General features: G+C 45.4%; 10 protein-coding genes across 12 annotated transcripts; 4 read left to right on the plus strand and 6 right to left on the minus strand.

The window, feature by feature from the left end:
• Nucleotides 1-47: 47 nt before the first annotated feature.
• On the plus strand, nucleotides 48-2,151 carry GL218_04299 (CTD kinase subunit beta; the record flags this gene model as incomplete). Its single annotated transcript, XM_033580892.1, has 3 exons — nucleotides 48-946; nucleotides 1,005-1,212; nucleotides 1,267-2,151. The coding sequence occupies 3 exons, from the start codon at nucleotides 48-50 to the stop codon at nucleotides 2,149-2,151; spliced, it is 1,992 nt and encodes a 663-aa protein (XP_033436035.1).
• A 4,652-nt stretch (nucleotides 2,152-6,803) lies between these two features.
• On the minus strand, nucleotides 6,804-7,849 carry GL218_04300 (uncharacterized protein; the record flags this gene model as incomplete). Its single annotated transcript, XM_033580893.1, has 2 exons — nucleotides 6,804-7,722; nucleotides 7,797-7,849. 2 exons carry the CDS (start codon nucleotides 7,847-7,849, stop codon nucleotides 6,804-6,806), a joined length of 972 nt encoding a protein of 323 aa, XP_033436905.1.
• Nucleotides 7,850-9,887: 2,038 nt separating this feature from the next.
• GL218_04301 (putative NADPH dehydrogenase C23G7.10c) lies at nucleotides 9,888-11,180 on the plus strand (the record flags this gene model as incomplete). Its single annotated transcript, XM_033580894.1, has 1 exon — nucleotides 9,888-11,180. The coding sequence occupies one exon, from the start codon at nucleotides 9,888-9,890 to the stop codon at nucleotides 11,178-11,180; it is 1,293 nt and encodes a 430-aa protein (XP_033436904.1).
• A 2,044-nt stretch (nucleotides 11,181-13,224) lies between these two features.
• On the plus strand, nucleotides 13,225-14,064 carry GL218_04302 (uncharacterized protein; the record flags this gene model as incomplete). Of its 2 annotated transcripts, XM_033580895.1 has the most annotated exons (2): nucleotides 13,225-13,595; nucleotides 13,667-13,811. In XM_033580895.1, 2 exons carry the CDS (start codon nucleotides 13,225-13,227, stop codon nucleotides 13,809-13,811), a joined length of 516 nt encoding a protein of 171 aa, XP_033436477.1. The 2 variants fall into 2 exon arrangements, with proteins under 2 accessions (XP_033436477.1, XP_033436478.1); XM_033580896.1 differs by having other exon boundaries at nucleotides 13,225-14,064.
• Nucleotides 14,065-14,629: 565 nt separating this feature from the next.
• GL218_04303 (Pyroglutamyl-peptidase 1) lies at nucleotides 14,630-15,532 on the minus strand (the record flags this gene model as incomplete). The annotated part of the gene is made up of 4 exons (XM_033580897.1): nucleotides 14,630-14,857; nucleotides 14,922-14,994; nucleotides 15,054-15,421; nucleotides 15,476-15,532. 4 exons carry the CDS (start codon nucleotides 15,530-15,532, stop codon nucleotides 14,630-14,632), a joined length of 726 nt encoding a protein of 241 aa, XP_033436903.1.
• Nucleotides 15,533-16,725: 1,193 nt separating this feature from the next.
• GL218_04304 (uncharacterized protein) lies at nucleotides 16,726-17,235 on the plus strand (the record flags this gene model as incomplete). Its single annotated transcript, XM_033580898.1, has 2 exons — nucleotides 16,726-16,761; nucleotides 16,831-17,235. 2 exons carry the CDS (start codon nucleotides 16,726-16,728, stop codon nucleotides 17,233-17,235), a joined length of 441 nt encoding a protein of 146 aa, XP_033436483.1.
• Nucleotides 17,236-17,462: 227 nt separating this feature from the next.
• GL218_04305 lies at nucleotides 17,463-21,690 on the minus strand (the record flags this gene model as incomplete). Of its 2 annotated transcripts, XM_033580899.1 has the most annotated exons (6): nucleotides 17,463-18,403; nucleotides 18,571-19,397; nucleotides 20,430-21,101; nucleotides 21,156-21,218; nucleotides 21,342-21,493; nucleotides 21,616-21,690. In XM_033580899.1, the coding sequence occupies 6 exons, from the start codon at nucleotides 21,688-21,690 to the stop codon at nucleotides 17,463-17,465; spliced, it is 2,730 nt and encodes a 909-aa protein (XP_033436481.1). The 2 variants fall into 2 exon arrangements, with proteins under 2 accessions (XP_033436481.1, XP_033436482.1); XM_033580900.1 differs by lacking the exons at nucleotides 18,571-19,397; nucleotides 20,430-21,101; nucleotides 21,156-21,218; nucleotides 21,342-21,493; nucleotides 21,616-21,690 and having other exon boundaries at nucleotides 17,463-17,993.
• A 632-nt stretch (nucleotides 21,691-22,322) lies between these two features.
• Nucleotides 22,323-23,661, minus strand: GL218_04306 (Phospho-2-dehydro-3-deoxyheptonate aldolase, phenylalanine-inhibited; the record flags this gene model as incomplete). Its single annotated transcript, XM_033580901.1, has 4 exons — nucleotides 22,323-22,501; nucleotides 22,561-23,463; nucleotides 23,517-23,574; nucleotides 23,656-23,661. 4 exons carry the CDS (start codon nucleotides 23,659-23,661, stop codon nucleotides 22,323-22,325), a joined length of 1,146 nt encoding a protein of 381 aa, XP_033436480.1.
• Nucleotides 23,662-24,317: 656 nt separating this feature from the next.
• Nucleotides 24,318-25,115, minus strand: GL218_04307 (uncharacterized protein; the record flags this gene model as incomplete). Its single annotated transcript, XM_033580902.1, has 2 exons — nucleotides 24,318-24,501; nucleotides 24,583-25,115. 2 exons carry the CDS (start codon nucleotides 25,113-25,115, stop codon nucleotides 24,318-24,320), a joined length of 717 nt encoding a protein of 238 aa, XP_033436479.1.
• A 634-nt stretch (nucleotides 25,116-25,749) lies between these two features.
• On the minus strand, nucleotides 25,750-27,663 carry GL218_04308 (Peptidyl-prolyl cis-trans isomerase cyp15; the record flags this gene model as incomplete). Its single annotated transcript, XM_033580903.1, has 2 exons — nucleotides 25,750-27,551; nucleotides 27,606-27,663. The coding sequence occupies 2 exons, from the start codon at nucleotides 27,661-27,663 to the stop codon at nucleotides 25,750-25,752; spliced, it is 1,860 nt and encodes a 619-aa protein (XP_033436907.1).
• Between the last annotated feature and the right edge of the window lie 78 nt (nucleotides 27,664-27,741).

Below are 27,741 nucleotides of genomic sequence, written 5' to 3' on the forward strand. Positions count from 1 at the left end.
AAACGATGGAACCAATCAAGGATTTGTCAAAGCCGGACAACGGAAATATGGACCGTGCCGATATAACTCCGGCACGGACCTCCGCACGGACCGGACCGGCTCTTCCTGTCACCCCACTCCGAGGGCGGTCAATGGAAATAATGGGGCGGATTAATTCTAAAGCCGATAAGAGCCAGAGCCCTCCAGGTTCAAGGTTGAGCTTCAATCATAGCGCATTTCAATCTATCGGCCCTCCAGATCCTCATTCCCAATACAACTACGTCCACAGTCCTCAAGTTGCAACAGCCACTACCCCCCGCGGTTTATGGAACTCTTACGAACACCATACCAGAAGCTATACCGATTTCGAATTTGATGTACTGAATTCGCCCTCTCTTCCGAAGAATTTTGTTTTCTCGGCAGCTCAGAACACCGGTCGAAATACTGCTCCATTTCGCGGAAGCGGGCAGTACGATCCCTTTGTTTCGCCCAAAGCTCGTGGATTTTCCCACGTTGTTGATCGAAGAGAGGACCGTTTCGGCGAATCGGACGACCCTGATGATTCGTACGACTCAGACACTTCCGAAGATTCGGACGCTACTATTACACCCAGCTCGTACGCTATCAGCGTAGCTTCCCACACCCGCAGCTACCAGCGACAGCACTGTACCTTATTCAACGAACTAGGAGGATCGACCTTTACAAACAAATCAAGCAACACGAAGACTTTGGTATTGAGCACCACCGAAGAGATGGCACCGAATCACATCGCAAAGAACGGGACCACTGAGCCTCACGCAATTATTGCTGGCCCGCACTTAGGAACTATCAAAGTCGGCCATCAATATATTTGCGAGTGCCATATTCGCCGCATGTTCGTCGAGAAGCGACTGGATGCTGCTAGGGAGGCTAACTACCGCCTTCAAGGTGTTCAGGTGATCGAATCTACCCGAGAAGCACTTCTACTGTAAGTTACCTCGCTACCCCATCTGAGATTTATGATATTAATCATCATTTGCTTTTAGACCAGTCAAAACCTATAATGCCGCGTGTACTTTCTACCATCGCTTCCGCCTAGAACATCCTACTCATGATTACAATTACACCGATGCCGCTCTGGCGTCTCTATTTGTAGCATGCAAGGTTGAAGACACACTGAAGAAGTCTCGCGAGGTTCTGTGTGCCCATCACAACCTTAAGAATTCAGATCATCCAACTACGCAAGACGACAAGGTAAGTCGTTTATTAATATGTTTATTTTATGTATATAAGCTAAACGAAAAACAGATTTTTGATCAACCATCCAAGGTGATCATCGGCATTGAGCGATATATGGTTGAGGCCATTAATTTCGATTTCCGCGTCCGCTATCCCCAGAAGATTCTTGCCAAGATCGTAAAAAAGGTCCTTGGAAAATCAGCTGACCTCACAAGCTTCTTCCCGACTGCTATGAAGATGTCTATTGACCTATACAAAACCTATGCACCTCTAAAGCACAGCTCATATACTTGTGCCCTTGTAGTCGCGCAACTTACCGCGATGATCACCGGTCGATTCGTGGACGACTTCCAAACACTTGATCCGCTTGATTGGCACACAGACGAGCAGTGTGTAGCTGAGGTGATGCTCGATCTTCTTGACCTTTACACACAACATGGCAAGGTCACTAAAGTCGGTCCCATATTTGACCTGCAAGTCTTTATCGACACTCAGATCAGTATCAACCAGTTTGTTGAGCGCGCTGGCCTCTTACGCTACCTGAACCAATGCAGAGAGTGCGAATCTATCGTGCTCCCCCCTACACCATCGACAGGTTCACCTATGTCACTAAGCACACCTTCCGCCGCGGGAACTAGTACTGTTAAGCGTGGACCTAAGGGACCTGACGGGGGTACGACGCGATTCGTCTTTGACGCCGATGAAGCAGTACGAGAGAAGAAAGTCTACGACGAGCACACCAAGGATGAGTGGGAAGAATGGGAAGAAGAAATCGAGGAACCGATTCCGGACTCTCGTGAAGACCGACGTCATGAGCCCCGCGGCCCTAGGGGACCTCGTGGCCATGGTCATGGTCCAGGCCACGGACGTGGTCACGGCCGAGGCGGTTTCGACCCGGGCTGGACTCCTCGCAACCGACATGATCGTCGTCGTCGCGGAGGTGGCTTTTATTAATCCATCACAACAGCATCATTTCTCAGCAGTCAGTTGTTTTTACGGAAAAGGGGTTTTTCGAACTACGCATATGGATCTGGAAAAGTTTTCAGGATGACAGCCTTATTGGGCTGGTACATGCATTATTGAACGGAGTATGGATTGATACCCCATCTGGAATTTGTGTTGCGGTAAAGCATTTGCAATCGCCATAGTCGGCGGCTCATGTAGCATAGGTGTTTCGTTAGGTGTTGCTTTGACTTTGGCTTTGTTGACTGTATTGAAGACCTACGTAATGGACTCGTTACGCGTTGCAGTAACTGAGATTCTCATGTACATGTCTCCCAAGAAGATAGCTCGTAGCTTTAAAACTATGTGCCTTAATGATTTCCCATAATCGCCTGGCAGTTTTTCATAATAAACACTTGATAGTAGCATACCTTCTTTATCGTTTCCTTGCTATAATTCACTAATCCATCTATTTGCTGAGTACATATCTGAGATTAATCACTTATCCTCCGACCCCTATTCCTTCAATCCCCGAGGTACCACCTAGAAAATCATAAAGGGGAATAGGTACGAGATGTTGTTCTAGTAAAGGGGCTCCTTATGATACAATGATAACTACCTCCTAGGTACCTAAGTCATTCATCTTCAGCTATCGAACTATACCTTTATATGCAATTTCACTAGCTACATTTCAGACAGCTCTATTACCTCGTGTCTTTACTTTTATTTTCACGTCTGCATGTATATCATCCCGTTAATCCGCTATAAGCGAAGTGGCAGGTATCTAGGTAGAGTTTTACATAGCTCAGCTCAGCTCAACTCAGCTCAGCTCACTACGCTACGAGACCAAGTACCTATGTAGATAATCAAGAGTCTCTCCCCTGCTCAAACAATGTTCTTTCCCTATGCTTGCTACGCTACTTCACATCTCCGTATCTAGTAATTTGTAGTGGTGGTATTAGAAGAAGGTATAGCAACACAGCTACACCCGAGCAGGCAATCACAAGCATGTCCTCTGCTAAGCGGAATAACGATATGCTTGTCATGGCAACCACGGCCAAAGAGCAGTTCAAGAGCTGTAGCAGCTTCACTATACATAAGTACATCATATGTATGTAATTACCACTTGCCTTGTATCGTATGAGCATTTACCTGCCTCCTATTGGAACCCAGTGGACCGTAACTGCTGCTTCCTCACCTTGAATCAATACAAATTTCCTCAGGCATTACCTTCTGTTCTTCTTACGGTACATGTACTGGGTAAATAATATGCTCAAGTACATATTTTGGAAGGTGATATCCTAATTGTACCTAGGTAATAAACCTAAAATGACTCAGAGATCATCTCAACAATCTCTATAATGGGCAGGAGCTGGTACTAGAATTTGAATATTAACATGTGGCCCCAGCTTAATAGGCTGTTTATAAAGCCAAGCACTTTCCTTCCTCTCTACAGAATTCTATCTAAGCCAAATACTTAAAAGGATACCTCCTCATACCACTTACCTACCTCAAGCTGTACCACTAATATAACCACCTCAACCTCTTTATCGTGGGTGATTCAGTGGTACAGGGCTAACCTTCTAACAAATCTTATTCAAATCACATTAACTTTTACCTCAACTTCCCCTGCTTTTCTGCACCTAAGCCCCCTCTAATCTATACTGTCTCCTGCTAGGTAAGCCACCTAATTTCATATATTCGATCTCCTTGAACCTGCCCCAGTCCCTTGTGTTATATATCACGTCATCGAGGCATATGGAAGGGAAGTCATTCACAAAACATGCTCGCACCTGACCTAAAGGTACAAAAAATGAAACCACTAACCAAGGTCTCGACAGACGAGGTCTCAACGGCCGAGGCTCGATGGCCGGGGCTCAACGAACGGGGCCAACAAAACAAACGCTGAACTACCAAAGGACCTTCTTTCCTAAACTATTCTACATAATTAACTTTACACAACTAAATTTTTTTTTTTTACCCATGATCAACAACTCTGGAAAGAGACAATCACTTAACACCTTACAATGTGAGTTAGCTGACCTATTTCCCAATCTTTTGTCATCTGGGTGTCTACTGTCGTGTTACATTTATGAACATTTAACACCTCTAACAAGGCTTTGAAGTACTTATTTCTCAAGTCGAAGGTGAGACGGAGAAACATGACCACCAACGTCACCGAACTTATCATGTTCCTGTCAAAGATGTGGACAAGGGCAGAGACATACTCTCAGGTGATGATACTTGAAGCTGATGTCACGAGGTGGAACCAAACAGCATGGAAACACCTTCGTTGTTCCGCAAGGAACTCTAACTACCTAGAAGGTTCTACGTCTATATACTGAACATGTTCTTTGTTCTAGATGTCTCATCTAGAATCCTGACAGCTGATTTGCATGTTTGTGTTTGTCAACAAAACAGCACAAGACTTTCACACAACCTCACGCTCTTACTACCATCAGCAACACCATATACGCGGTCAGGCAAGGCCATCCCTCAGCACACATTGTCACTGGGGAGAAGTTGTTGTGCCCAGACAGCCCCCAACTAGGATGATTATGACAAACCCCAGTTTTATGGAATAAATTAGAGGACTACACAATATTAACAAGACCTCAACATGTCGTATATAAGAGTCTGCCAAGCAGCCAATCACAACCGTCATATGAAGATAATGCCATTGTGTTTAGTGGCCCTGCTCACTGGGAGGATGTCTCCAATTTCCTAGGTAAGAGGCAAATAAAACATTTCCCATCATCACTAAAGCTAACTTGGATATCTTAAGCGGCCGAATAAATTTGATGTCAAAATCGGGGACAATATGATGCCCCCTCCCATAGGCCAACTGTCGACTTTCTGGAAATTATCGCTAAGCTCACTAATAACTGCGAGGAGAACACTCATCTTCACTGCTTGGGTTTTCCCTTTAAGCCTAACGGGATAGATATTAAAGATAGCAACTGATAATTATGAGGAAGTGTTCCCTTACTCATTGCCCGGCTACTCCGACGGTGTGAAGATTACGGAAGATGTAAAAGCGGTCGGTCGGAAGTGCAAATGGAGGTAGGATATAACCCAACCCTTTTTACATCCCTGATAACAAGCCCTAATAACTTCTTTTTAGCAAGCACATGGACAAGCACAGCCGACCGTATAAGTGCTTGTCGTCGGGATGTGAGAAGCTTGCCGGATTTACGTATTCCGACGGCCTCTTGCGTCCTGAGCAACAAGGCACAATATACCTCCCAAACCGCAGATCCCTAAGAAGTTACATACCAAACACGACGAGTTAAATGAGGTGACCAATATATACTCCTATCACCTATCAACAATGCTCATATAAACAATCAACCCCCAATGCATATAACAGATACTACAGAAAGTCCAGGTGGTTGCTGTCGGGGTGTGAGAAGCTTACTGGATTTACGTATGCTGGCGGCCTCTTACGTTACGAAAGGGAAATCCACAACAAGCACGGCAGTACAAAGCAAACCCTCAACAGAACTGTCCTTACAATTATATGAACTATCAGGCATCTCAAATTTAAGTGTCTTAATTCTAGTTCCCACCCAGCTGCTAGTTGACGTTCAAGTCACCTTATATTCTTAAACCCAGGCTTTTCAACCTATCCCAAAGCATTGAACAGATCAAAATTCTGGAAAGAAAATCAGAGGAAACCTCGCTAGCTGGATTAACGAAGTGAGTAGAGTGATTGCCTTCATCCGTACATAACTTTGGGTAGGATACTAACTAGACTTGACTATTAGATTTTTCTACATGTTGTGATCCAGTCGAGGCTCTCTCCTTATGCATAGTCTCGCCCGGTGGCAATGACCTACTTTGCGTGATTGGTATTGCTTAGGCTAAGACTTGTCCCTTAAAACATCACGGATGATGTTTGCGTAAAGAGATCGGATATAATGGAGGAGATAATTATGTCTGCTCTGGGAGGAACTTATAATAACTGAATGTATATACTAAACTAAGTGTGGCTGTCGCAAGTATATATTTAATAGCGGCTTTTGTAGATTGGTTTACCAACGAGATAGGCATTATTAGTACACTCATACATAAGCACAGATACAAGCCATAAAAGGCTAAAATACGCTCATTATAATTACAAATTATATACTAAGAACTCCCATCGGAAATTATCTCCTTGGGTATGTGTACAAAAATAGTGAGCTGCTTGGCCCGGGTAATGGGTAATTGGTTCTGCTGGAGTAGTGGTCTTATTCGTCGTAAATGACCTGGGGCGAGGGGGCGAGTTTGGATCTTTGCTGTAGACATCGTGGCTTAAGTGTGGACATAAACTGAACACGCTGACGGTTTCGTGGGTATAGGAAGATCGAAATATATGATAATAGTAGCCGTGATGTCTACTGCGTAGGCCTGTAAGTTTGAGCCTACCCGACGGTTTGTGGGCACATAAGGTATGTTCCTGTTATACTGTTCCGGCCACAGAATTTTACCTCGGACAAAGGCGTAGATGATATCGTAAAACAAATGTAGAGACAAACACAACGCCCAGACCAAAGCCGTCGGTTAGACGCTGCCTAACCCCCCCCCCCCCCCCCCCCCCTAGTTGTACATAGTACAGATCCTAATAGAAATACAAAGGCTTCGTCGAAGCTGCGCTCGGGTGGTATCTAGACTGCGGGGTCTCACGAGGTCTCTAAGTCGGACTCGGGTATCGTATCGCTACACGGGGAAACCATCCGCGACCCAAACCTCGAATCGCTGCTCGGGGAAACCATGCGTGATGATCCAAACCTTGAATCGCCTCGGTCTGAATCTGACTCGATGTAGCCGTCTGTATATGGGGATGGGATGGGCGGCGAGAGCGAGGCTGTGTGAGGACATCGTCCTTGTCCAGCAGTCGATCGGTGCGTGTGGAACGAGCATTGGCGGAAACCAAACTGACGCTCTTCGCCGCGGAGGTTGTTGGAAGGGAGTCTAAGCTGGGGATTTTTGAATTGACCCTCGAGTCCGGTTTGCGCCATTTTGCGCGTGTGGTTGTTGTATTCGGCCCAGAAGTCAGGACATTTCTCGAAGAGGCGTTGGATGCTATTCGACATTTCGGTCGTAACTACGCCTCCAAGTGTCCACGCCGTCATAGCCACGATCCACTTTCGTAGTCGGCAGCTCTCTTGGGGGTCACATGAGGTATAAATGAATCTGATTAGTTTTGTGCTGATATCCCAATTCTTTCGAAGGTATACATCTTGTATAGCATCCATAGCACAGTCTTGTAAGGCGGGAATATCTATCTGGGCGGCGAATATGTGTAGCAGAACTAAATTGTTGTGGAGTTCCTGACAGGAGTGGTCGGCCTCAGCGGCATCGATGAACTTGTCGAAGTTTTTCCGCTCATTCAGCCAGTATACGAATAACTCGAACATGGGTGGTTCTTGATCTTCCAAGACGACGATGACGTGAGCCTGTCCCTTTTCGAATTTAACGCGCGCATTGTCTATATGCTGCCGGAAGTAGTTGCATGATGATGCCAGGAGTTTTCTCGGAACGAGGAATTCCTGGCCATCTGGACCAACGAGTATCTTGACCGTGGTTGGACCGGCAAGTCTAAACGAGGAGAGAAAAGTTAACTCATTACATTCCATTCGCCTACTTATATAGAAGAATACTTTGTAACTTACGAATTCAGAGAAGCAGCCGAAGCTTTTCTATCGACAAATCTTCCTCTCAGCATGTTTATTTTTCTTTCGAGGTTATCGACTTTGTACCCAACACACAAGATACGAAAGAGAGCGAATGACAGTATCACGACGATATAGTTACAGGAAGAGAAAAGAATCTAACTTGGACACTTGCTAAGCTAATCGAAGCTGAACAGCGGCTGGATAGGCCAACTTTGGTACGGGTGAGTCTCAATCCGATAAACGTCTTGGCAGGGCCCCGAGGCGTTGGATGGGTTCCTCAGAAGTCTCGGGTAGTGGAGCCTGGACTCTTTGCTAAGAGCTTCAGGGCTACGAGGGCATCCCGCATTTTGCTATGTACTTGTACCGCATTGACAGTGTATGAACCCGTTGCATCATAGCGACACTGCAGTATCACGGCACGAAACACGGATAAGAAGATTCGTCCCATGTTAAGCCCTGTAACGGGGGGAGGAGGAACAAGGGGGTGCTAGCAGCGATTTGTGACACGATCGCCGGTGGATTCGGAGGCGGCGGATCTGAGTGGCTGCTTCAGGTTCGGCCCCTGATGCGGGATAAGGACAAGGATGGCTAGGATGGCGTTCCTACACGTGCAATTCTAGTTCGGTTTAGATGACCGACCCCGTACTTGTCTCGAACTACAACTACATACCGTTAGCACCTCATAGCGAAGGGGAAACTGACGATGGGCTATGCTCTGTCAACAAGCGTGTATCTGAGACATTCTAGAAAAACCTGCGACTCGTCCGAGAGCATAGCCTCTCTATTAACTATGTAGTTAGCGATAAGCTGCTAGACGTCCTATATGTCTTAGGGGTTGCTTAATATGCAGGTTCGTCCGTACTTAGAGTAGACGGCTGTAACTAGTTAGATATCTATCCGCATCTAGACGGGCTTATGACAAATCGAGATCCGGTCCCTTTTCATCCCCACTTCCTGACATTTTTCTTACACGCTCTGGACTTCTGCGCGTCTCTGTGTGACTTGACAATAGATATATATACCTATATATATATATTATGAAGTAATAGATCGATAAATCAGAGAAGGTAATATTGATACTGGAAACGCCTGTGTAAACTACTACCGAGTGATAAAGGATCATTTATACGAGACTTGCCGAAGGAGGCATGTTGCATCTTTGAGTGTTACTCGGCGTTAAGGAAGGGCGGCAAGACGGCAATGAGAAGCGGAAACTACCGCAATAGACTAAGAGAGAATTCTTCAAATCTGGCACGCCACGAGATGATAGTAATAAATAATGACTATGTAGTGGAAGTGTAGTGTATGTAGTGGACATCTATAGTGGATACGATTCCTGACTTTGGGATCTTAGAAGTTGTTTAGGAGATATTTCGGTGACTATTGCGATTGGAGCGATAGGTAAAAAAAAAGAAAATTATCTTTTTTTGGTCCACCTACTTGCCTATTAAAATATCCGCTATGCAATCGCAACCGTAACACAAGTTTAGGTAACGTCATCAATTCCACTATATTCCGCTATTCGACTCAGTTCGGATAATTAAAAACGGCACTTTCCTTTAGGTATTCCGTACACTAGCTGCTTCCATAGACATTCTCGTGTTATTAATATCTTTTTTTATTAATGTTATAATAATTATTCAGCAATTCGGAATAGAATATTCGAATAACACCATCTATGTAGGTACTACCATACTAAATTAGTCTCTAAATGCCCCAATTGGACGGCCATTCTTTCTCCCCTTTCTTTCTACGCAATTCTAAATGTAAGCACGATGGAGATGATAGATGAGGGTCCCCCATTATTGCCTCCTTGGTTCTACGGACCATGGTAGCATAGCTACATATATAAAATAACTTCATTCCAAAATGATAGTAAACTTGATCTCATCCGAAGTATCGAAAAGCCGGTAATACACAGCTATCTTATTTTTCTTTCGGCCCTCATTGAACCGAGTTGATACCGCCCCTTTATCATCCTCGTAATACACGCCAAGACTGTTTTCGATTCTCTTTGGGAGTCTGACTGCATACGCTCTATTACATCGAAAATCTTAGCTGATCCTTCCGAGTCGTATACGGATAATCATGTCGTCCACATTTCACAAGCCGGCCCCCAATGTCCCTTACTGGACGCCGGCCCAAAACCCTCCTGCCGGATCGGCCTTGGACCCGGCCTCAGCTCCGACCCTATTTAAGCCGATAAAGATCCGGGGCGTGGAATTGCAAAATCGATTCGTCGTCGCCCCTATGTGTCAATATAGTGCTGACGACGGACATGCCTCTGATTGGCACTTTTCTCATCTGTCCCAATTCATAATTCACGGTACTCCCCTGACAATCATTGAGGCCACCAGTGTTACCCCCAACGGCCGTATCAGCCCCGACGATCTCGGTCTGTGGAAAGATAGCCAGATAGCAGGCCTGAAGCGTATTGCGGATTTTGCTCACTCCCAGGGTCAAAAGCTTGGTATCCAGCTCGCCCACGCCGGCCGCAAGGCCAGTACCCTAGCCCCTTGGCTTGTCACCGATGGTTCTGTAGGCGCCCTCGCCTCCCCTGAAGAGGGCGGTTGGGGTGACAACGTATGGGCGCCTAGCGCCATTAAGTACACCAAGAATTTTCCGGACCCAAAAGCCATGACTATCGAGGACATCAAGACCCTCGTGCAAGCCTTCAAGGACGCAGCCAGGAGATCCGTCGAGGCCGGTATCGACGTCATCGAGATCCATGCCGCCCACGGGTATCTCATAACAGAGTTCCTCTCGCCACTCAGCAACAAGCGAACGGACAACTACGGCGGTAGCTTTGAAAACCGCATTCGCCTGCTTTTCGAGATCATCGAGGCAATCCGTAGCGTTATCCCCGAGACCATGCCCCTATTCGTGCGCATTTCGGCGACCGAGTGGATGGAGTGGTCCGACGAGCCTAGCTGGAACCTTGAAGAAAGCATTCGCCTCGCCAAGCTCCTCCCTGCTGCCGGTGTTGACCTGCTCGACGTCAGCTCGGGAGGCAACAGCGATAGGGCGAAGCTCAACGTACACCCGTACTACCAGATCGACCTTGCGGGCAAGATTCGCGAGGCTATTAAAAAGGAGAATCTGAATCTCCTTATCGGTGCAGTCGGACTCATCACAACTGCCGAAATGGCGCGCTCAATTGTCCAAGAGGGTAAGTCGTTGACTCAGGGTGCTACAGCGCACGACAGTGCCGAGGTCGGCGAGGAAGCAGGACAGATTACGCAGGCGGATATTGTGCTGGTCGCTCGGCAATATCTGCGGGAGCCGGAGTTCACTCTACGTGTCGCACACGAGTTGGGTGTTGAGGTGAAGTGGCCCATCCAGTACTCTAGAGCACAGTGGCAAAAAGGTCAAAAGATCTAGACGAAGATGGAATAGATTATGATATATTAATGTTTGTGAACGACAGCATGGCGCATAACATAGATGAACATAGATGGGCATAGCAAGGCGTATCCACCGTTTTGATAGACGAAATAGAGTTAAAATTCAATCTTCAACTATTATATTAGTGCATTTGTCAATTCTCAATTCTCAATTCTCATCCTAATCTATGCTAATCTCTGATTTCTACCGTTGCAACTCCATCATCACTCCATAAACCTGCCCATATATTTCGGTTCGAATTAAAATTTAGCCCCCGGAGGATACTTCTTGTCGTTCACCTCGACCTTAGGCTCACAGACGCACCAGTCTTGCGGTGGAATGTTGTCTAGGACGGAGGAAATATGACTTCCGCAACCGATCCATGTGGTTTTGTCTAGCGAGAGGCATGTTAGGTATATATCAAAGATAGTATAGATTCAATGAGTTTTCGTCTACTCTTTGTAACTTACGGCAAGTGGAGCAGTTGGCTTTCATGCACATTGTGACGGGATTATTCTGATGTCTGAGATAAGATAGTTCTTTATGTAGGTATTAATAGGTAGGTAACTAATATGACTTCGATAGATAATTGCGGCAGTTGAATTTTTTTCTCTGTTCTTTTCGGTACGCTGGGGCGTCGTTGATTTAAGTAGATGGAAGAGTTGTTTGCCATTAATGCCACCGATTTGTCTATTTATGGGTCAGAACTACTAGGTTAGTCCCCGAGTAGTAGTAGCCGAGGAATTCGGCGATTGGAATAGACGGCGTAAATGCCCGCGTGGTCGGCGAATATGAATTGCCATCGCCCACATGATCGAACTTTATTTATTAGCACGCTAGTCTTATTTACTATTGCTTTTTACCCCCTTATTAGGTGCTTTTAACTAGGTAAAGGCGATTATTCCCCCTTATGTATACTGCTATACATTTACATCTGAAAACAACTATATATATATTAAGTTCATTGGAAATTATATATGAACCTACCTTTAATAAATACTAAAATCAATAAGCATGGTATGTTATTTATTAATATCCCTCCAATGAAATACTATATGATTTTAGATATGGTCGTATTATTTGCGAACTTAATATATCCAAACGACTATACTAAAGACTAACAACACAACTAAATATAATATTCTTACGCGAGACTAAACTACTCCAGATATGGGCATTTGCTAACTATACGAATAAAGCTTAAAGACTGGGAAAATAAATCCCATAAGCTTCACGTAGTTGATGATTGAGCTCTCCTTTGTTTGGATATAGGGACTTGAGATAACTAATTGCAAACACTCGATCGTTTAGAATATGAGATCGGCAATGCGTAAATAGACCTAACTTATACAGAGGCATTCATAATTTAAGATGGCAAGATTTTCCAAATTTAAGAGCAACCATATGAAGTTGATTGCTATCCTAATGTATAGCCCCCGAAAGGTGAGTACTAATAGTTGTATCTTCATTCTGCTATGTAGGTAGTTACAGGAATACTCTACAATTATATCAACTATTATAATTAAATAATACATCTATCTCATTATACTCTATTAACAACGCTAGAACCCTGGATATAGGATTCATCTAGTAGGTATAAGTGATATTCCGTTACAAAAATGATAGCACTAATATCTTTAGTCTCCTTGCTGTCTTTCAAACTCTCTCACCAGAGAACTACAACTTCAAATATCCGAACACTTGGCCCTTGACTATCATCACGAAGATATTCACTACTAATATATTGAGTAATGCTCATCGTTCCATCATTCCCTCTTCTCGCTATGAAGTGGGGCCTTCCTGCCTGGGATGATCCAACCAACACCAACTGGGTATCTATAAAAAAAAACTCTCCTATATATATAAGTCGTACCTATTGTCTTTCTATTCAACCTTCAGTCCGCTCACTATACAGCGCCTAGGGCCCAGCGCTGTACGACTGGGCATTTTCCTACTTGAATACCCTTCTTCCTATCGTACTTTCAACCATGCGCGAAGAAACTCTATAATAATTGGTTCACCGACATCACAACCATACACCATGCCTTCTGAATCCGACATCCTCTCCGCTCTTACCGCCTACCGCGAGCACATCAGCACGGTCAACTACCGCGCCATGAAAGCCATCATCCCGCAAATAGAAGCCGCGGACATGGAAGACCTCGACCTTTGGTCGTATCCCGAAGAGGAAGAAGAGTCCCGTCTGGAATTCGTGTACGGCCTCTTCGGCCTCGCCGGCGCCTCCGACACCAACCCGCCCATCAAACGCGCCTCCGACATCCTCGAGCACTGGGATGTGTTAGCGCCGCAGCTCGCTCTCGACGGTGCTGCCCTCCACTTCGATCCTGCGTGGCGGGCTACTCAGCGCAAGGCGTACCTCGCGGCTGTGATGGAGGGTCTTGGACGTATCGAGTGTCCGACTGGGAAATGGGAGCTACCGCAAGACTGGTTGTTTCTGATAGAACACGTTGATTCTCTCGAAGGCCCCGGCTGGTATCGTCTCCGCGACCACTGCGAAATGCTGATATTCTGGCAGGGCTGGGGCGCGTTCGGGTCGTACATTCGCGCGGAGGGGTGGATGAGGAGATGTGTGACTGGGGAGAAGATCCTCGAGTTGACTGCGTATGAATTCGAGGACAAGTATGAAATAGCAGGGGGGTTAGAGAGCGGACAAGGAAACGCGTCGGTGTGCTACATTATGTACAGCCGGTTAAAGGAAGGTGAAAATCGGGATTGGTCGTGGCGCTATGTGACTACTAGGGGTCAGTTTGGGGTAGACGTTTTTGAGAATGTGGTCGAGCTCTTAGATTGGTATAAGAATAGGTCTCAACCGAGGGAGAGTGACTGCTATATTACGGCTGAGGAGGTGTTCCAAGCTTGAATCGGATGGAAAATATGTCCTATACGATCTCCATGTCCTAATATTGGTTCCAATGGCCCAGTTTATGACGTTTAAGTTACCAAATATTTCGAACCGACTTTTCAGCTATCGCTGGATCATTTATATACATATCTTTAAGTTTAAACGGTATGATTAACCCAGCCTTCGGAATATACTACCTGGAAAGTAGAATGCTTTTTATACCTTGAGGTCACTTGGACCTTATTATAAAAACGATGATAATAATAATTGAAATTTAATTATTTTATTTTTTACTTGTTTTAAAAGCCTTAGTTATATCGTTTCCCCCTAATGTCCTACGGTTTCCCATGGAGGACTAACTACCTAGTATATATGTTTATGGTATGGGTTGTAAGCTTGATATTAATAGCCCTAGCTAAACACCAGGCTTCAGCATTCCAAACTGCTTCTAAAAGCGAAAATTATGTATATCATTTCGTTGACAGTTTCAAACAAGATGGGTTAACATACAAATATCTGTCGTACACTCATACTTGGGCCGTCTGCCATTCATAAAGTGCCTAACATATATACCACACAATTATTAAGATACATGCTCCTGCTGCAGGCCAACCTCGCATACCGACTTAATTAATTGCAAAGCAAGCTCCTTTCCGCGGCTGAGAGATTCAGGGTCAGGGTGCAAGGGGACGTGTAAGAAGATTACTTTCTTAGGCCGCTGTTGCTTATACAAGTGAGCTAGGCTCGAGAAGTAGATGAAGTCGCATAGGTAGTGCCCAGCGTCGTCGGACATTTGCAGTCTGAGGTTATCCTTTGGGATTCTTAATGTCAGTACATATTCAAAGCGTTGGGATTTTTATGGGCATAAATCCTACCGGGCTGCGCTCAACCCATCGCTTGTAGATCTTTCCGATCTCCAGGTCCGTTAAAAGCTCTCCGGGAACGTCACTAGATAATAAGTTAATACTTATGATATGTAGAATGCTACATAGGTAAAGTGTACTCACTGCCATATCCATTTATCCCCTTCAAGCTTACGTCTCTGCTCATCACCAAGAAGTTGACCATCAACATCCTGCTTGTCGTACCCATCGCGATGACCCCGTCTCTCAATAGAATAAACATGCTGCGGACCTGCCATCCCTATATGAATGACATAATCAACTTTCTGCTCCGGATCATCCCATAGCGTCGGCACCAAGTCCCGAACAACTTGGTAGTTGACGCGGACCGGACCGTGCTTTAGGATCCGAACCGCCGGCAGGGCAGACGGACCTTGCCGCACGGGATCCTTAACCCTGTCAGGCGGGAGGTAATCCGGCAGCGAGGCAGTTATCTCCCACGCGGGATTCACGGGATACTGCTCTTTGAAGGGCTGCAAACAACAATTAGCTAGGGAACGAGGACATGGCGCAGACTGAATACGTACACCAAAGCCGGTGACCAGCACGGTCAGCTCATCTTTGGGAGAATCGAGCGAGCCCATCGAGCCTGTTAGTAAACGCAAGGGATGGAGCGAGCGACCGGGAAGAATATATAAAAAAGGGGGAAGGAAGCTGAGCTAGGTTCGTTTCGATTAAAGTACCCGGATATGGCGCGTATACTTTATTTATTGTATATATGTATGACTGTATGTATGGCATGAGTTGCGGGGTATTGCTGTCGTGCTATCTTAGAGGGGTTAAGGGGGTTAAAGGGGTTAAAGCTCTCCTATTGGAGCTAGTTATGCTTTTCAGCTCTTGGGGAAGGGAAGGGAAAGGAAGATTGAGGCAATGTGTTACTGTCCGACGGTTTTGCATGTACTTAATATACTCCTCCCACAGGCCCATCTGCAATTTCTGTATTCTATACCGACCTACTAATCGCCTATATGCCATATGTTAGGCCTCAACGATCCGGCTTCAACGCTGCCTGAGATGACATTGCAAATGCGTCTCTCTCTCTCTCTCTCTCTATACGCGAATTGGAGATGGTAGGATACCCCGATCACGACTCGAGGTAAAAACCTATAAGAGCCGTCCCATCTCACGTAAGAAGCGGTTCTGCAGTAAGCAGGAGGTATTACTGTAGGTACTCGAGATGAACAAGTCAATTATCAATGATGTAAGCTAAAAGTTTGGATTGACAGGAATATTGAATGTTGCTATTGGAAGCTTAAACTATTAAGTTTATGGGGCGTCGGCTTTGTGTTAGTTGGCATGCAACATGCTTATGGGAATTACAGCGCTATGTATCTTATTTAGTGGAGCCTGTCAGACGGCAACTTCAGGGGGGGAATAATACACCTATACCTGCACTTATAACCTGCACTTATACCTGCACTTATACTTACATACTTCGCGCATGTAACGTCGGGTAACGCCTCGTACGACGCAGAGAGGGACTACAAAGAGAAAAACAAATTTTGATATACGGCATTTTCCAAGCACGTCATATTATTAGACATGGTAGCGTATACCTTTCCTTATGTCTTAGAGAACTAGTATTAACATAATGAATTTCAATCACTCAGGTCGACTATGAAATGAGCACCGCCAATAGCGTCGGTAGCCATGTAAGCCAACTCCTGAGAACCATTGGAAACTGGAGCAGACCAAGGTATACGAACACTCATAAACAAGTACTAAGTAAGATATGTATAACTAACCCAATTTCATCTAAAGCGGCCATGGCCTCTACATGTTCCGTTCCATGTTCGTAGCATCCTCTACCGCGGTTTGTCCCCCCTTTATCCCCCCTTTATCTCCACACACATCACCAAACCCACCACTAACCCACTCTCAGGCTCTAGTAGGTCTAGCAGCCGCCGCCGCAACCGGTATCTTCACCGGCAGTGGTAGCATCGGCTTTCTTCTCGGGTCCTGCGCGGGCTTCGTCGGCGGCTCGCTGCACTACTACCGGATGTGTCTAGCACAAGCGCTCTCCTCGCTCGACGAGCACCCGCGCCTCATGCAGTTGCACTTAGCTTACAATTTCCCGTGGCTAGGCTACCAGCACTTACGCCAGAGCCAACTGCGGTCTAAGGAGTGGACTCGGACGTCCTATGCACGCCAGGGAAACCTGATCGCGGCTTGGTTGAGCGCTTCGGACGCTTTGGACGAGATACACGATAGAAAGACGGCCTTGATTCTGGAGGCTATTATTCGCCAGGAGACGGCTAAGGGATTGATCGAAGATAAAGAAGAATAAGATAGGGTAGATGTTGGGGAATGTAGATAGATAAGAGGCACTAATTAACATATTTCTCTAATTTTGTTAACTATCACGTTGAAATAGGTTCTCACAAAGTTATGATACTAAATGATCATAAAATTAGTATCTTATGGCTGGCCAAGTAGGGCGTACTTATAGCCAATGCACAATCAAGAGCGACCCCCTATAAGAGAGTATATTCGTGAGTGGAGCTATCATATACCTTAAAGGGCACCATTACATATAAGTGCCTCCTTGTCCAATATTTGCAGCTCGCCAGCGTCATCATATGCAACTCGACCCTCATTAACCGCCCTTCGCAAGTCTTCCGGGAGGATATTCTTCTCTCCTGTTTTCGGATCCCACGCGTAGCCCTCCTGCATCCATAACCACCTAAGACAAGCACGGAGTTCCTTATCTTCCGGCAACACTCGCATCCACTCAGGTTGGAATTCTCCTTCACGCCCCTTGCCTCTCCAGTCTTCTGCACGGCCGAGAAGGACATCCCTGCAGAATATTCTCCAGCTGTCTATAGCATACCGACCTTGTGTCATATGGCCAATTTCCCAAGCCGACGACCTAGGATCGTCAGGACTTAACGTTTCTGTAGTCCGGACGTCGGTACCGTCACCTAGCTGTGGATAATTCTTCACCCCATATCGAATGTCAGCTCGAGGTGGGTTCTCTATCCATATTCGCGCATATTTCTGGATTGCAGTAGCCCGAATCGCAGAAAGACCGAGGTGTCTAATCATTGCTATTATATCGTTTGTGTCTGCTTCTGCTAGATGTCTCGGTGTTGGATACCTTTTTACGAGATCGTGGAACACGGGTATTGAATACTTCCCCTTTACTCGTATCAGAAAGGTCACTGCAATAAGCAAACGAAGAGGATCGGATGCGAGGTCTTCTTGAATCAAGCCGAAATTGGAGGCGTCTAAGCGTGGAAAAGGTACGCAAGGAACTGTTCCTCGAGGAGGTCGGGGATATTTTATCTTGAGCGGGCTGAGCGTGTCCATTGTGTCAAAGTAAGGGGACTTAGTTTTGCGTTTTGGAGTTATACATTTTGCTACTGGTTGAGGAGACCTGTTATATCTCTCATGAGATGTTGCGCCGTTGATTTCTGGATCCTCATTTTCATCCGATTCGCTTAAGCTCAACGTAGCTGCGTCGAAAGCTCCTTCAACAATTCCGGGTGTAGGTGATGGTGATTGCAAGCCTGCTGATGACTTTTCTGCTTCAGTATTTGCATGAGAAACGCGCAGTGGAAGAGTAGTATGCAAAACACCACCCTGGCCACTCATAGACTCCCGGCTGTCTATGAGTGGCAACCTTTTAAAGAGATTCTAAGATCCTTAAGAAGTAACGGAGGATTTATCTCCTGTTCGGCATCATAGGATTCCATCGATATAGAGATATTGTCTTGGCTGCGGCGAACTTTGGGGACTTCTTGAAGAACTGGGCTCTCAGCTAGAGGTGTACTGATAAATCCGGGCAGTGACTCTCTAGCTTTTCTGTCTCCCTTTCTCCTTGAGCTCTTTCCACTTTTCTTCTTCCCACTTTTAGACTCCTTGTCATCCGCTGACTGGTGGAATTTCTGAAGGGAAGAATCTGGGTTATTTGCGGACCAGAATGGCGATGTCTTGTTCATTCCGTGCTTCTTGGTGGGCTGTTCTAGATATGTCTGTTCGTGAGATGCATCTCTCTTCCTTTTCCCTGGTTTCGTGCTTGGTTGGGGAGATTGGGGTTCTTGTGCAACATCTGAAGTATGAAGATGAAGATTCGACTTCTGTCTGCTGATGTCATCATCTAGAGGGCCAGAGCGTGGGGAGAGGACCTCGGTGAGAAAGGTAAGAAGGTCTTGTCCCTCGAGGGGGTCATTGAAAGAAGAGGCTTCTTTCGATTCTTTCAAAGTGTTGGCACAAGAGAACATCAAATGCCACTCTTCATAGCCACGCATCAGGCTGTGGCGAGTGAAGTGTTTGATTTCGTCCTCAGGCGCCCATCTGTTCACTATTATGTCTCCGAGGTACCACTCTTGAGATTTACTGGAAGTGTCAAAGCCATATGTATAATCGAGAGCTAGCTGGTTACGAGCCTCATCGTCCGTCTTGGTTAAATGATCGTACGCCATCTGATCAATAGCACCAATGAAATACCTGTAAAAATCTGAGCTAGGAACTTCAATGGTTATTGAAGACGGGTGCTTCGCCACGAATGAAGCGATGGTATCTAGACGAGCTACTTGGACATACCTAGGTATATTTAAATACTATCTTGTCTAGATGTGTCGAGTCTGAAGTGTGAGTATCACTTCGAAGAAGTTGTGTTGGTAGATGGTTGCTATTTTTTTTGTTGGATAGGTGATGTGATATATGCTGTCGGGAAGTTGATTGGGAAGGTTTGGATTAGTTGTAAGATGTGTTGAGAGACACGGTTCGTTTAATAAGAAAGGTAAAATTAAATGTATAAATGTAAATGCAGAAAGAATACGTACCCAGGTACATTTAGGCAATTGAGGTCACCGCCTTACCTGGACACCAATAGGTGCTAATAGGTATGAGGTAGACGGTGACTATAGCGAGTTTATGTGTGTTATAGTCTGGTATGTACCTAACACTGAATTACCTGAATTACAGTACTAGAGACTTAAGGTTGAGGCTGAGGAAGACCCCCCCTTCTCTTTCCCCGTGCGCACCTTCCCACTTCTTCAAAAGATTATCCTATCTAATGACTCACTGTTTTAGGTATATTCTTATACCTTACTAATGTAATGTATAGGTACCTACCCAGAGGCAATCTACCCATGTTGTGTATGAATGTACCTACCTTAGGAAGAGGTACATATACACGTGGATAGCTTCTATCGACAGAGATAACCTTATCCCCAAACTGAAATTACTCCATGCGCAGTACTTAAAACACACCGAATAAGCAAATGTGCAATTCGAGGTTAACCAAATTGAGAGAAAATATTCTCATCATAAAAATCCATTATCAAGTCGCCCATGTACTTCAAGTAAACTTTCCGTGAACGTCTAAAATTTAGGAACTTGATATACACTCTAGAGTCGTGACTCAGGATTACTCCAACCCCTTGCAACCTCAAGTCTTTTTTCTTCTTCTCCTCTTGCTATAACAAAGGAGCGGTATGGTAACTTAGTAGTACATACAGCAGTGGATATCCTTACGAGCGGACCTTGTCGGTTACCTTTGGTGGGTCGTAGGCGATCTTCCTCGACTTGAGCGTTGCCCACTTGTATCGCTTAACCCAGACACTTAGAGCGAATAGGACTGCGGTAACAGTCAACACCTTCATGCCCATTCGTTTTCGGTCATCCATCTCAGGTTCCGCCGCCCAGTTCAAAAACTCTGTCACATCCTTGGCCATCTGCGAGGTAGACGCAGGGGTCTCATCCTCATACTCCACAAGACCATCGTATAGGACACGGGCCATAGCAATACCGGTGCCCGGGAAGTAAGGGTTGAAGTTGAGACCGGCGCCGACCTGAGCGCCCGCCGGCGGCTCGTCAGGGTATCCGGTCAGTAAGCTGAAAATGTAGTCACAGCCACCATGTCGGCCCTTGACAATTAAACTTAGATCAGGAGGAAGGGCGCCATTGTTGGCAGCTCGAGCAGCCTCGTCGTTCTTGTACGGAGCTGGGATGTAATCCGAAAGCTTTCCGGGTCGCTTCTCGATTTCACCCTCATCGTTAGGCTCGGTGTCGTACTCGTTCTGTTCCGCCAATTCCTTCGCCTCATCTACTGTTAGGACAGTTCCAACAAGTGTTCGGTAAGGAACTCGGCTAAGCGAATGGCATGCCGCGCAAACTTCTTGGTAGACTTGGAAACCTCGACGAAGTCTAATGGCATGTAAGTAACGATAGAGCCTTAGAAGCATGAGTTTTTATACTTACGCCTGGTGGTCAAAGGTCTTGAACCACTGCTGGTGAACCCATGGGTATGCCGTCGGGTGCAGACTAATTTAACGTATTAGCATCATTAGTATATAAGATACTAGATAATTTCCCATTTATCTTCTAGTGTCGGACTAAAGGAAGATAAATCGTATGATTCTTCCACATATAGAAACCTGAACTCACCCTTCCTCGGCGGGCGTCATGGCATGCGCAGTAGATCCATAGAGATGGTAATACCATGCCACGGATCCGATAGCGAGAGCTGTGGAAGCGGCGGCAGTTACATTTAGTTTCAGAGGGGATTCGACTCCGGCACCAGATGTGGAGATGGACCGCTGCAGAACGGCAATTATTAGCTATATCATTGCTTCCTCCGCTATATATAATTGTAACAGCTATTGCTGTAGCCACCAGGCTTTATAGATGGGGGTTCTAGGCGACGTCAGTCGATGCGTACCTTAGTGAAGGCGGTCGCGCCATTTCTGGCGCCGTTGAAAATGCGCGTAGAGCGCAGGCAAGACCTTGCCAACATGAAGGGCTAGATTCTACCCGTTCGTAGGAGGTGGGCAACGGGTAGGTTGACAATGCAATGAGAGAGCGGGTAAGAATCGTCGTTGGGGTTGGAAGAGGTCGAACCGGTTTAAACAACAAGGTTGAATGAAAAAGTGCTCAGGCCTTGAAGCAATTGGAAATACATGAATCTTATTGGCCGAATTTAGCTTCGCTGGGCTTATTCCACTATACACGTGACTAAATATGCCAAGACTTAGGTTTTTTAAATCGTACGGGCCTAAACCCAGCAGATCGGCTGGTCGGGGACCGCCATTCATCGGCCTACAACGAACCTTTTTTACCGAGCTTCTTTATTTCACGGATATGTAGAACGACGTCGAGTTGGAGACAAATTCAACACTTCCTATAATTTATTTCCTATATGGTATTGGTATTTTATCATATTAAACTTAGTTAACCCATTGGCTCCATTTCTAAGAAGGACCTAAGTATAATAATTCTAACGCAAAGAACGCTTTTAGTTTAGTTATCTTTTTTTTTCCCCTTCCTTTGTGCCGAACGTTTGGATATCTTGAGATTTTTAATCCATCTTTTATTACAGATCGCGAGACTTCCCCGTCTTTGTTTTTTTTTATAATAGGTAGCTCCCATCTAAGCGCTCCTAATTTCTAACGGATGACCATTTATACTATTTACCTTCTTCCGTTCTTTGACGGCATTTGCGAGAGTAGCAAGGACTGATTCCGTGTCTTCCCATCCAATGCAAGCATCCGTGATACTGACACCATACTGTAGACCATCCTTGCCTTCTTTGGGGACCTTCTGGCTTCCTATAAGGGCAAATAGTTAGCAATCTGAACTAGGTACCTGGATCATACGGAACGCTTGCCTTCGTTGATATGACTTTCGATCATAACTCCCATAATGCCGGCCTCTCCCTTGGAGATCTGACCTGCTATATCGGCGGCAACCTTAGGCTGGTTCTTGTGGTTTTTCAACGAGTTTCCATGGCTGCAGTCTACCATGAGACGTTGGCGTAAACCTGCCTTGGCTAGGGCTGCCTTGGCCTCTGCGATGCTCTTCGCGTCGTAGTTGGTACCACGGCTTCCACCCCGGAGGATCACGAAGCAGTCCTCATTACCAACAGTGCCAACGATAGCTACAACCCCAGGCTTCGTAACGGAGAGGAAATGATGAGGATGTCTGACAGCACCGATAGCATCGATAGCAACACCCAATGTTCCGTCAGTGCCGTTCTTGAATCCTACTGGGAAAGACAAGCCACTCGCCAATTCACGGTGTAACTGACTTTCAGTTGTCCTAGCACCCACTGCTCCGGCTGAGAGAACATCTGCTAGGAACTGTGGTGAGATAGTATCCAGCATCTCGCTAGCGATGGGCATCCCCTTGTCATTGAGGTCGACGAAGAGTTGCCTTGACATTCGCAATCCTTTGTTAATTTGGAAGCTGTTATCGATCTCCGGGTCGTTTATTAGACCCTTCCATCCTACTGTGGTTCGTGGTTTCTCAAGGTAAGCCCGCATGACGATGAGTAACTCATCCTTATACTTCTCCTTCTCCTTCAGTAGTCTGTCGCAGTATTCGAGGGCCGACTTCGGGTCATGAATGGAGCATGGTCCAATGATGACTAAGAGTCTATCCTTCTCATCGGTGCCATTGACTACGGCTACTACCTCATCGCGACCTTCGAGGACCGTCTGCTTTGATTTGGTCGTATGTGGGATTTCGTGCTGGAGGAGGTCCGGAGGCGTTAGGGGATTGTAGCCGCGGACTAAAGAACCAATTAGCTCTATAATCATTTGTCTTCTGATGATCTATACGTACTTCTCCAATCATCCCCAGTAGTTTTGTTGCCGACGTCCCTGTTTGGAATGTAGAAGCTCTTTGAATGTCACAAGTCAGTCGGTTATCTAGGCAGGCTTGCTTTTTGAAGGTCTAAGTTAAGACATATATATGTACTTACAGACATGATGGGCTAATAAAAGCGAATACAATCCCTTGTACACAATAGAAGAAAGTCAGTTCGATAATTTTTCGCACCTAGCAAGAAATAGGTGGTGAATTGGATATAGTAGAATTGCTTCTTCAATTCTGTCGCAAAGCAGCCGATCGTCGCAAGATCTAGAAAAATAAATATTAGCCCATGCAATCAAGAGTCATAGTGGGGGTGGGGACTATTAGTGAAATTTTTAGTGAAGACTCCGAGGGGCGATAGCTCCGATGGCGGGGTAGTAAATACCATTAAAAATGCACTGAACAGGGGTTCAATTTGAAACTTCTTGCGCGCAATGTACAATGCCTAAAATAGTTGCCTCCGTGCAGCAGAGAAATTCATAGGTAAAGTATTAAGTTCAAATTAAGAGATATGTCTAAGTGGTCCCTTTCTCGACTACATTTATACCATCTACAATCAAAGAACCACTATCTAACCCAAATACTCTAGTATCCCATGTCCATTATCTCGAATCCCTTTGAAAACTCGATTCGTCTGATATGGTTATCTAATGCTGCTTGTATAAGCTGAGATTTTTGCATAAGTACCTAGAATACATAAAAGCTTTGATCTACGGAATTTATGAGATATTTTTCATTGTGATATGGTACCCCAATATCTAGAAATCTTATTCACTTCCTCTTCCGGATACCTGCAGGATCCGCTACAGCCTCCCTTTTAAATTCCTCGATACCGTTGACTTTTCCATAAGTCCATTTTAATATCGTAGTGCTTCCAGTCATCAACAGGGCAGAGAACGTAAACAATACCATCCGCTGCCACGTGCTAAGCTGATCGAAAATGGGATAGGGGTACCTTTTCGAGAAGTTAGAAGGACAAAGCTTTTTTATATTTTTTTTCTTATAGGGAGCGGACAAAGGAAATAAAGCAACATACCAGCCATTGCGGGAGAAGCAGTACTCTACCCAAAACCAGTATAACAGTGCCAAAGTTTCGCTCAGGGCCAACGATGAGAAGCCATGAATCATCCACGGCGGACTGAGGAGCAGCAGATCCACCGCTAGGAAAACTGCCGGCGCGGCATGGAATCCTAGATCTGGGAGCAAGTCCAACTGGAACTCGGGCGGGAAGACTAAGCTTTTGTCGATAGCGCAAAGACCCCAATATAGGATGCTGATCAATACCTCTAGTGGTGTCGAGCATACGGAGAGGACATTCTTCAGCGCAAATAGCCGAGAGGAAAGCGTAATGTCGGCTAGAAACCCGACCCCGAAGGTGCATAACGCCAGGGAGAGTCCAATAATGGTGAGAAACTGGAAGTGCCCTCCGAAGGCAGCTGACATTGGTGTTTCCCATGTACTTAGAAACTTGAACGAGCTCGCAAAAGACAGTATCCCCACCAGGTGAAGTAAAACAGAAAGTTGTCTCGATGGGGACGCGAGCCTCTGAAGCGGATGACGACCGGCCATTTCGGCAACAAAGTGAACGATAATTTAATATGAACTTTCTAAATAGTTTCTCTCAGACAGATACCAATATACTTAATGAAGAAAGAAAAATAAATAAATAAATAAACATCAAAGTGAGTGTCTAGCTCGAATACCATATCTAAACGTCGCAATTCAATAATAACATATTAGGTATCACCGAAAAGGAGACGTCATGTCAAATAAATTGCCCTTATTTTAGGAAACGCACATGAAAATGTGGCTTGAAAATGGGAATGTTTGATTGCTCGACCGGACTGTCGGGTCTTGCATCCTGCCCGGTGTCTCTGATCTGCCAATGACGGTAAGCGCCGGATGCACGAGGTCTGCGAGTGGCCGAGTTCAATTTGACAGATTATTGAAATCGGTACATGCATATGGTACTGCGTTTTACATGACGTAGCTGTGTGTGCATGAAGCAATTGGAGTTGCAAAATACCTTTGAAGTCAATAACTCCTCATTAATGAGATTTATATAATAATACCGTATCTTATTTTCTTCATTTTTATCTTATAATACACCATTTAAAATAATTAGTTCTATTATTTAGCCTCAAGTTCTTGACTTAAAAATGATATTATACTCAAGTCAATTATTATCAAGTTATATATACACTTAGGCTATATCAATATTAAGGATTTTGATATCCTCCTCGGGCTTCTCCTTATACGTTCGTACATTCTCTATCTTATGGATCACATCTAATCCCTGCACCGCCCTCCCAAATATCGTATGTTTATTATCAAGCCACGGAGTCTTTTCTGTGGTGATGAAAAACTGGCTTCCGTTGGTATTTGGACCAGCATTCGCCATACTAACGGTATAAGGCTTGTCGTGTTTGAGGGTACTGAACTCATCCTCAAATTCCCTCCCCCATATGCTTTCACCACCTGTACCATCGCCCAGGGGATCACCTCCTTGAATCATGAACTTGCGTATTACTCTGTGGAAGATGGTGTTATTGTAATATCCGCGTTTGGAGTGAGTTACAAAGTTTTCAACGGCCTTCGGCGCAGCGTCGGGAAAGAGGCGGATATGAATATCTCCATATGTTGTATGAAGAATAGCTGATGTGCCAGTCTCACCGGCCTTTTTCTGGGCGGCTTGCTTAGGGTTTATTATAGTTGGCTTCTCGTTTTGAACATCTCTTTCTGATCTGGATATTTCTTCATCGTTCGTAAACATATAAAAGCGAACCTTTCCTACAGCCGTTGTGAAGAGTATTGGGTCTCTCGCCTCCGATTCTTGCAATAGGGGATTGTTTGAAGCAGCCATTTCTACAGTTGTAACACCTTTCTTCTGAGGTTGCCCTTGGTATATAGCAAGGTTGATTGGGCGTATATGTTCATCTTTCCCATACACTTTCACAACTTGGTTAGTATATGTGTTCAACACCTTGACGCCGAGGATGGAGCCATATAAGATGAAGTGGCCCGATTCGTCGAAAATAACATTGACCTTATTTCGAAGTAAAGGGGTTTCAATCTCCCGCTCCGCAGCGAGCCTTCTTCCGAAGTCGACATCATCTAGCTTTTGCATGGATGTTCCTGCTCGTTGCATCTCTTCAATGACCTGAAGAGATTCGTCATAAGTCCGATACAACTTAGCCGACGCAAATTCGAAAACTCGGATCTTACGATCAGGTAGGGAGAATGTTACAAATTGATGACCTGAGGGTGATATTGTTAAGGAGACCGGCGTCGACTTCGATTTCTTGAAATCAAAGAGATTGGTAGAGCTCTTGTATTGGAACACATTTTCCGGCTTTTCGTAGTTGGCGCTTGGCGACCAGTACTCAAGCATTCCATTGTCGTCGGCAGATACTACACAGTCGTAGGCGTCATTGAAGGCCATTATCGATACGGGACTCCTATGTAGGCCCTTGATAGTGTGTATCGGTGTTTGGTTTTCTCCACGCCCGTCATATATGTAAATCAACGGTTTTGAGTCGTCCGAGACAGCTAGGAGCGGTAACGAAGCGCCGAGTTTATGTACCCAACAGACGCACTTGGGGACGTAGTCTAGAGGAAGCATGGCGAGAAGGTCGAAAGTGATAACATCAAAAATCTTGACGGTTTTGTCGATGCCGACTGTCGCAAAGCTCCGCCCATCATGGCTAACTGATACCGATCGTACTTCGCCCTGGTGAGCCTTAAACTCTTTAATAAACTCAATTCCTTGCTCAACTTTCTTCCAAAACTTGACTACTCCGTCCACAGATGTTGTAATGAGAAAATCAGATCGCGTGACGTTCAAAAAAGCCAACTGCTCCTTGTGCATGAGAGATTTCGAGTAGCGTGCCGACTTAGGTAGCGCTTCGATATAGAGCTTTTCGTGTGGTAGAACGCGTCGTTTCTTCTTGGGTGCACTTGCTGTAGAGGGTAACTGGGGTCCCATATCATCGTCTGAGGAGCTATCTAAACGTAGGGAGTTAGTATTAATATCTGTTTGGAATATTCAAAGGGCCATACCATCGCCATTATTTTCAGCGAAGTCAGAATGACTTCTCTTATTATTTACTTCGGCCATTTTGTAAACACGAAGATACAGCTAAGGAACGGTCGGCGGAAAAGGTGTATAAAATCCAAAATGATAGACGTGGTTATC

The sequence above is a fragment of the Daldinia childiae genome, assembly GCF_008694065.1.
Source record: "Daldinia childiae strain JS-1345 chromosome Unknown Scaffold3, whole genome shotgun sequence".
Taxonomy (NCBI): Eukaryota; Fungi; Ascomycota; class Sordariomycetes; order Xylariales; family Hypoxylaceae; genus Daldinia; species Daldinia childiae.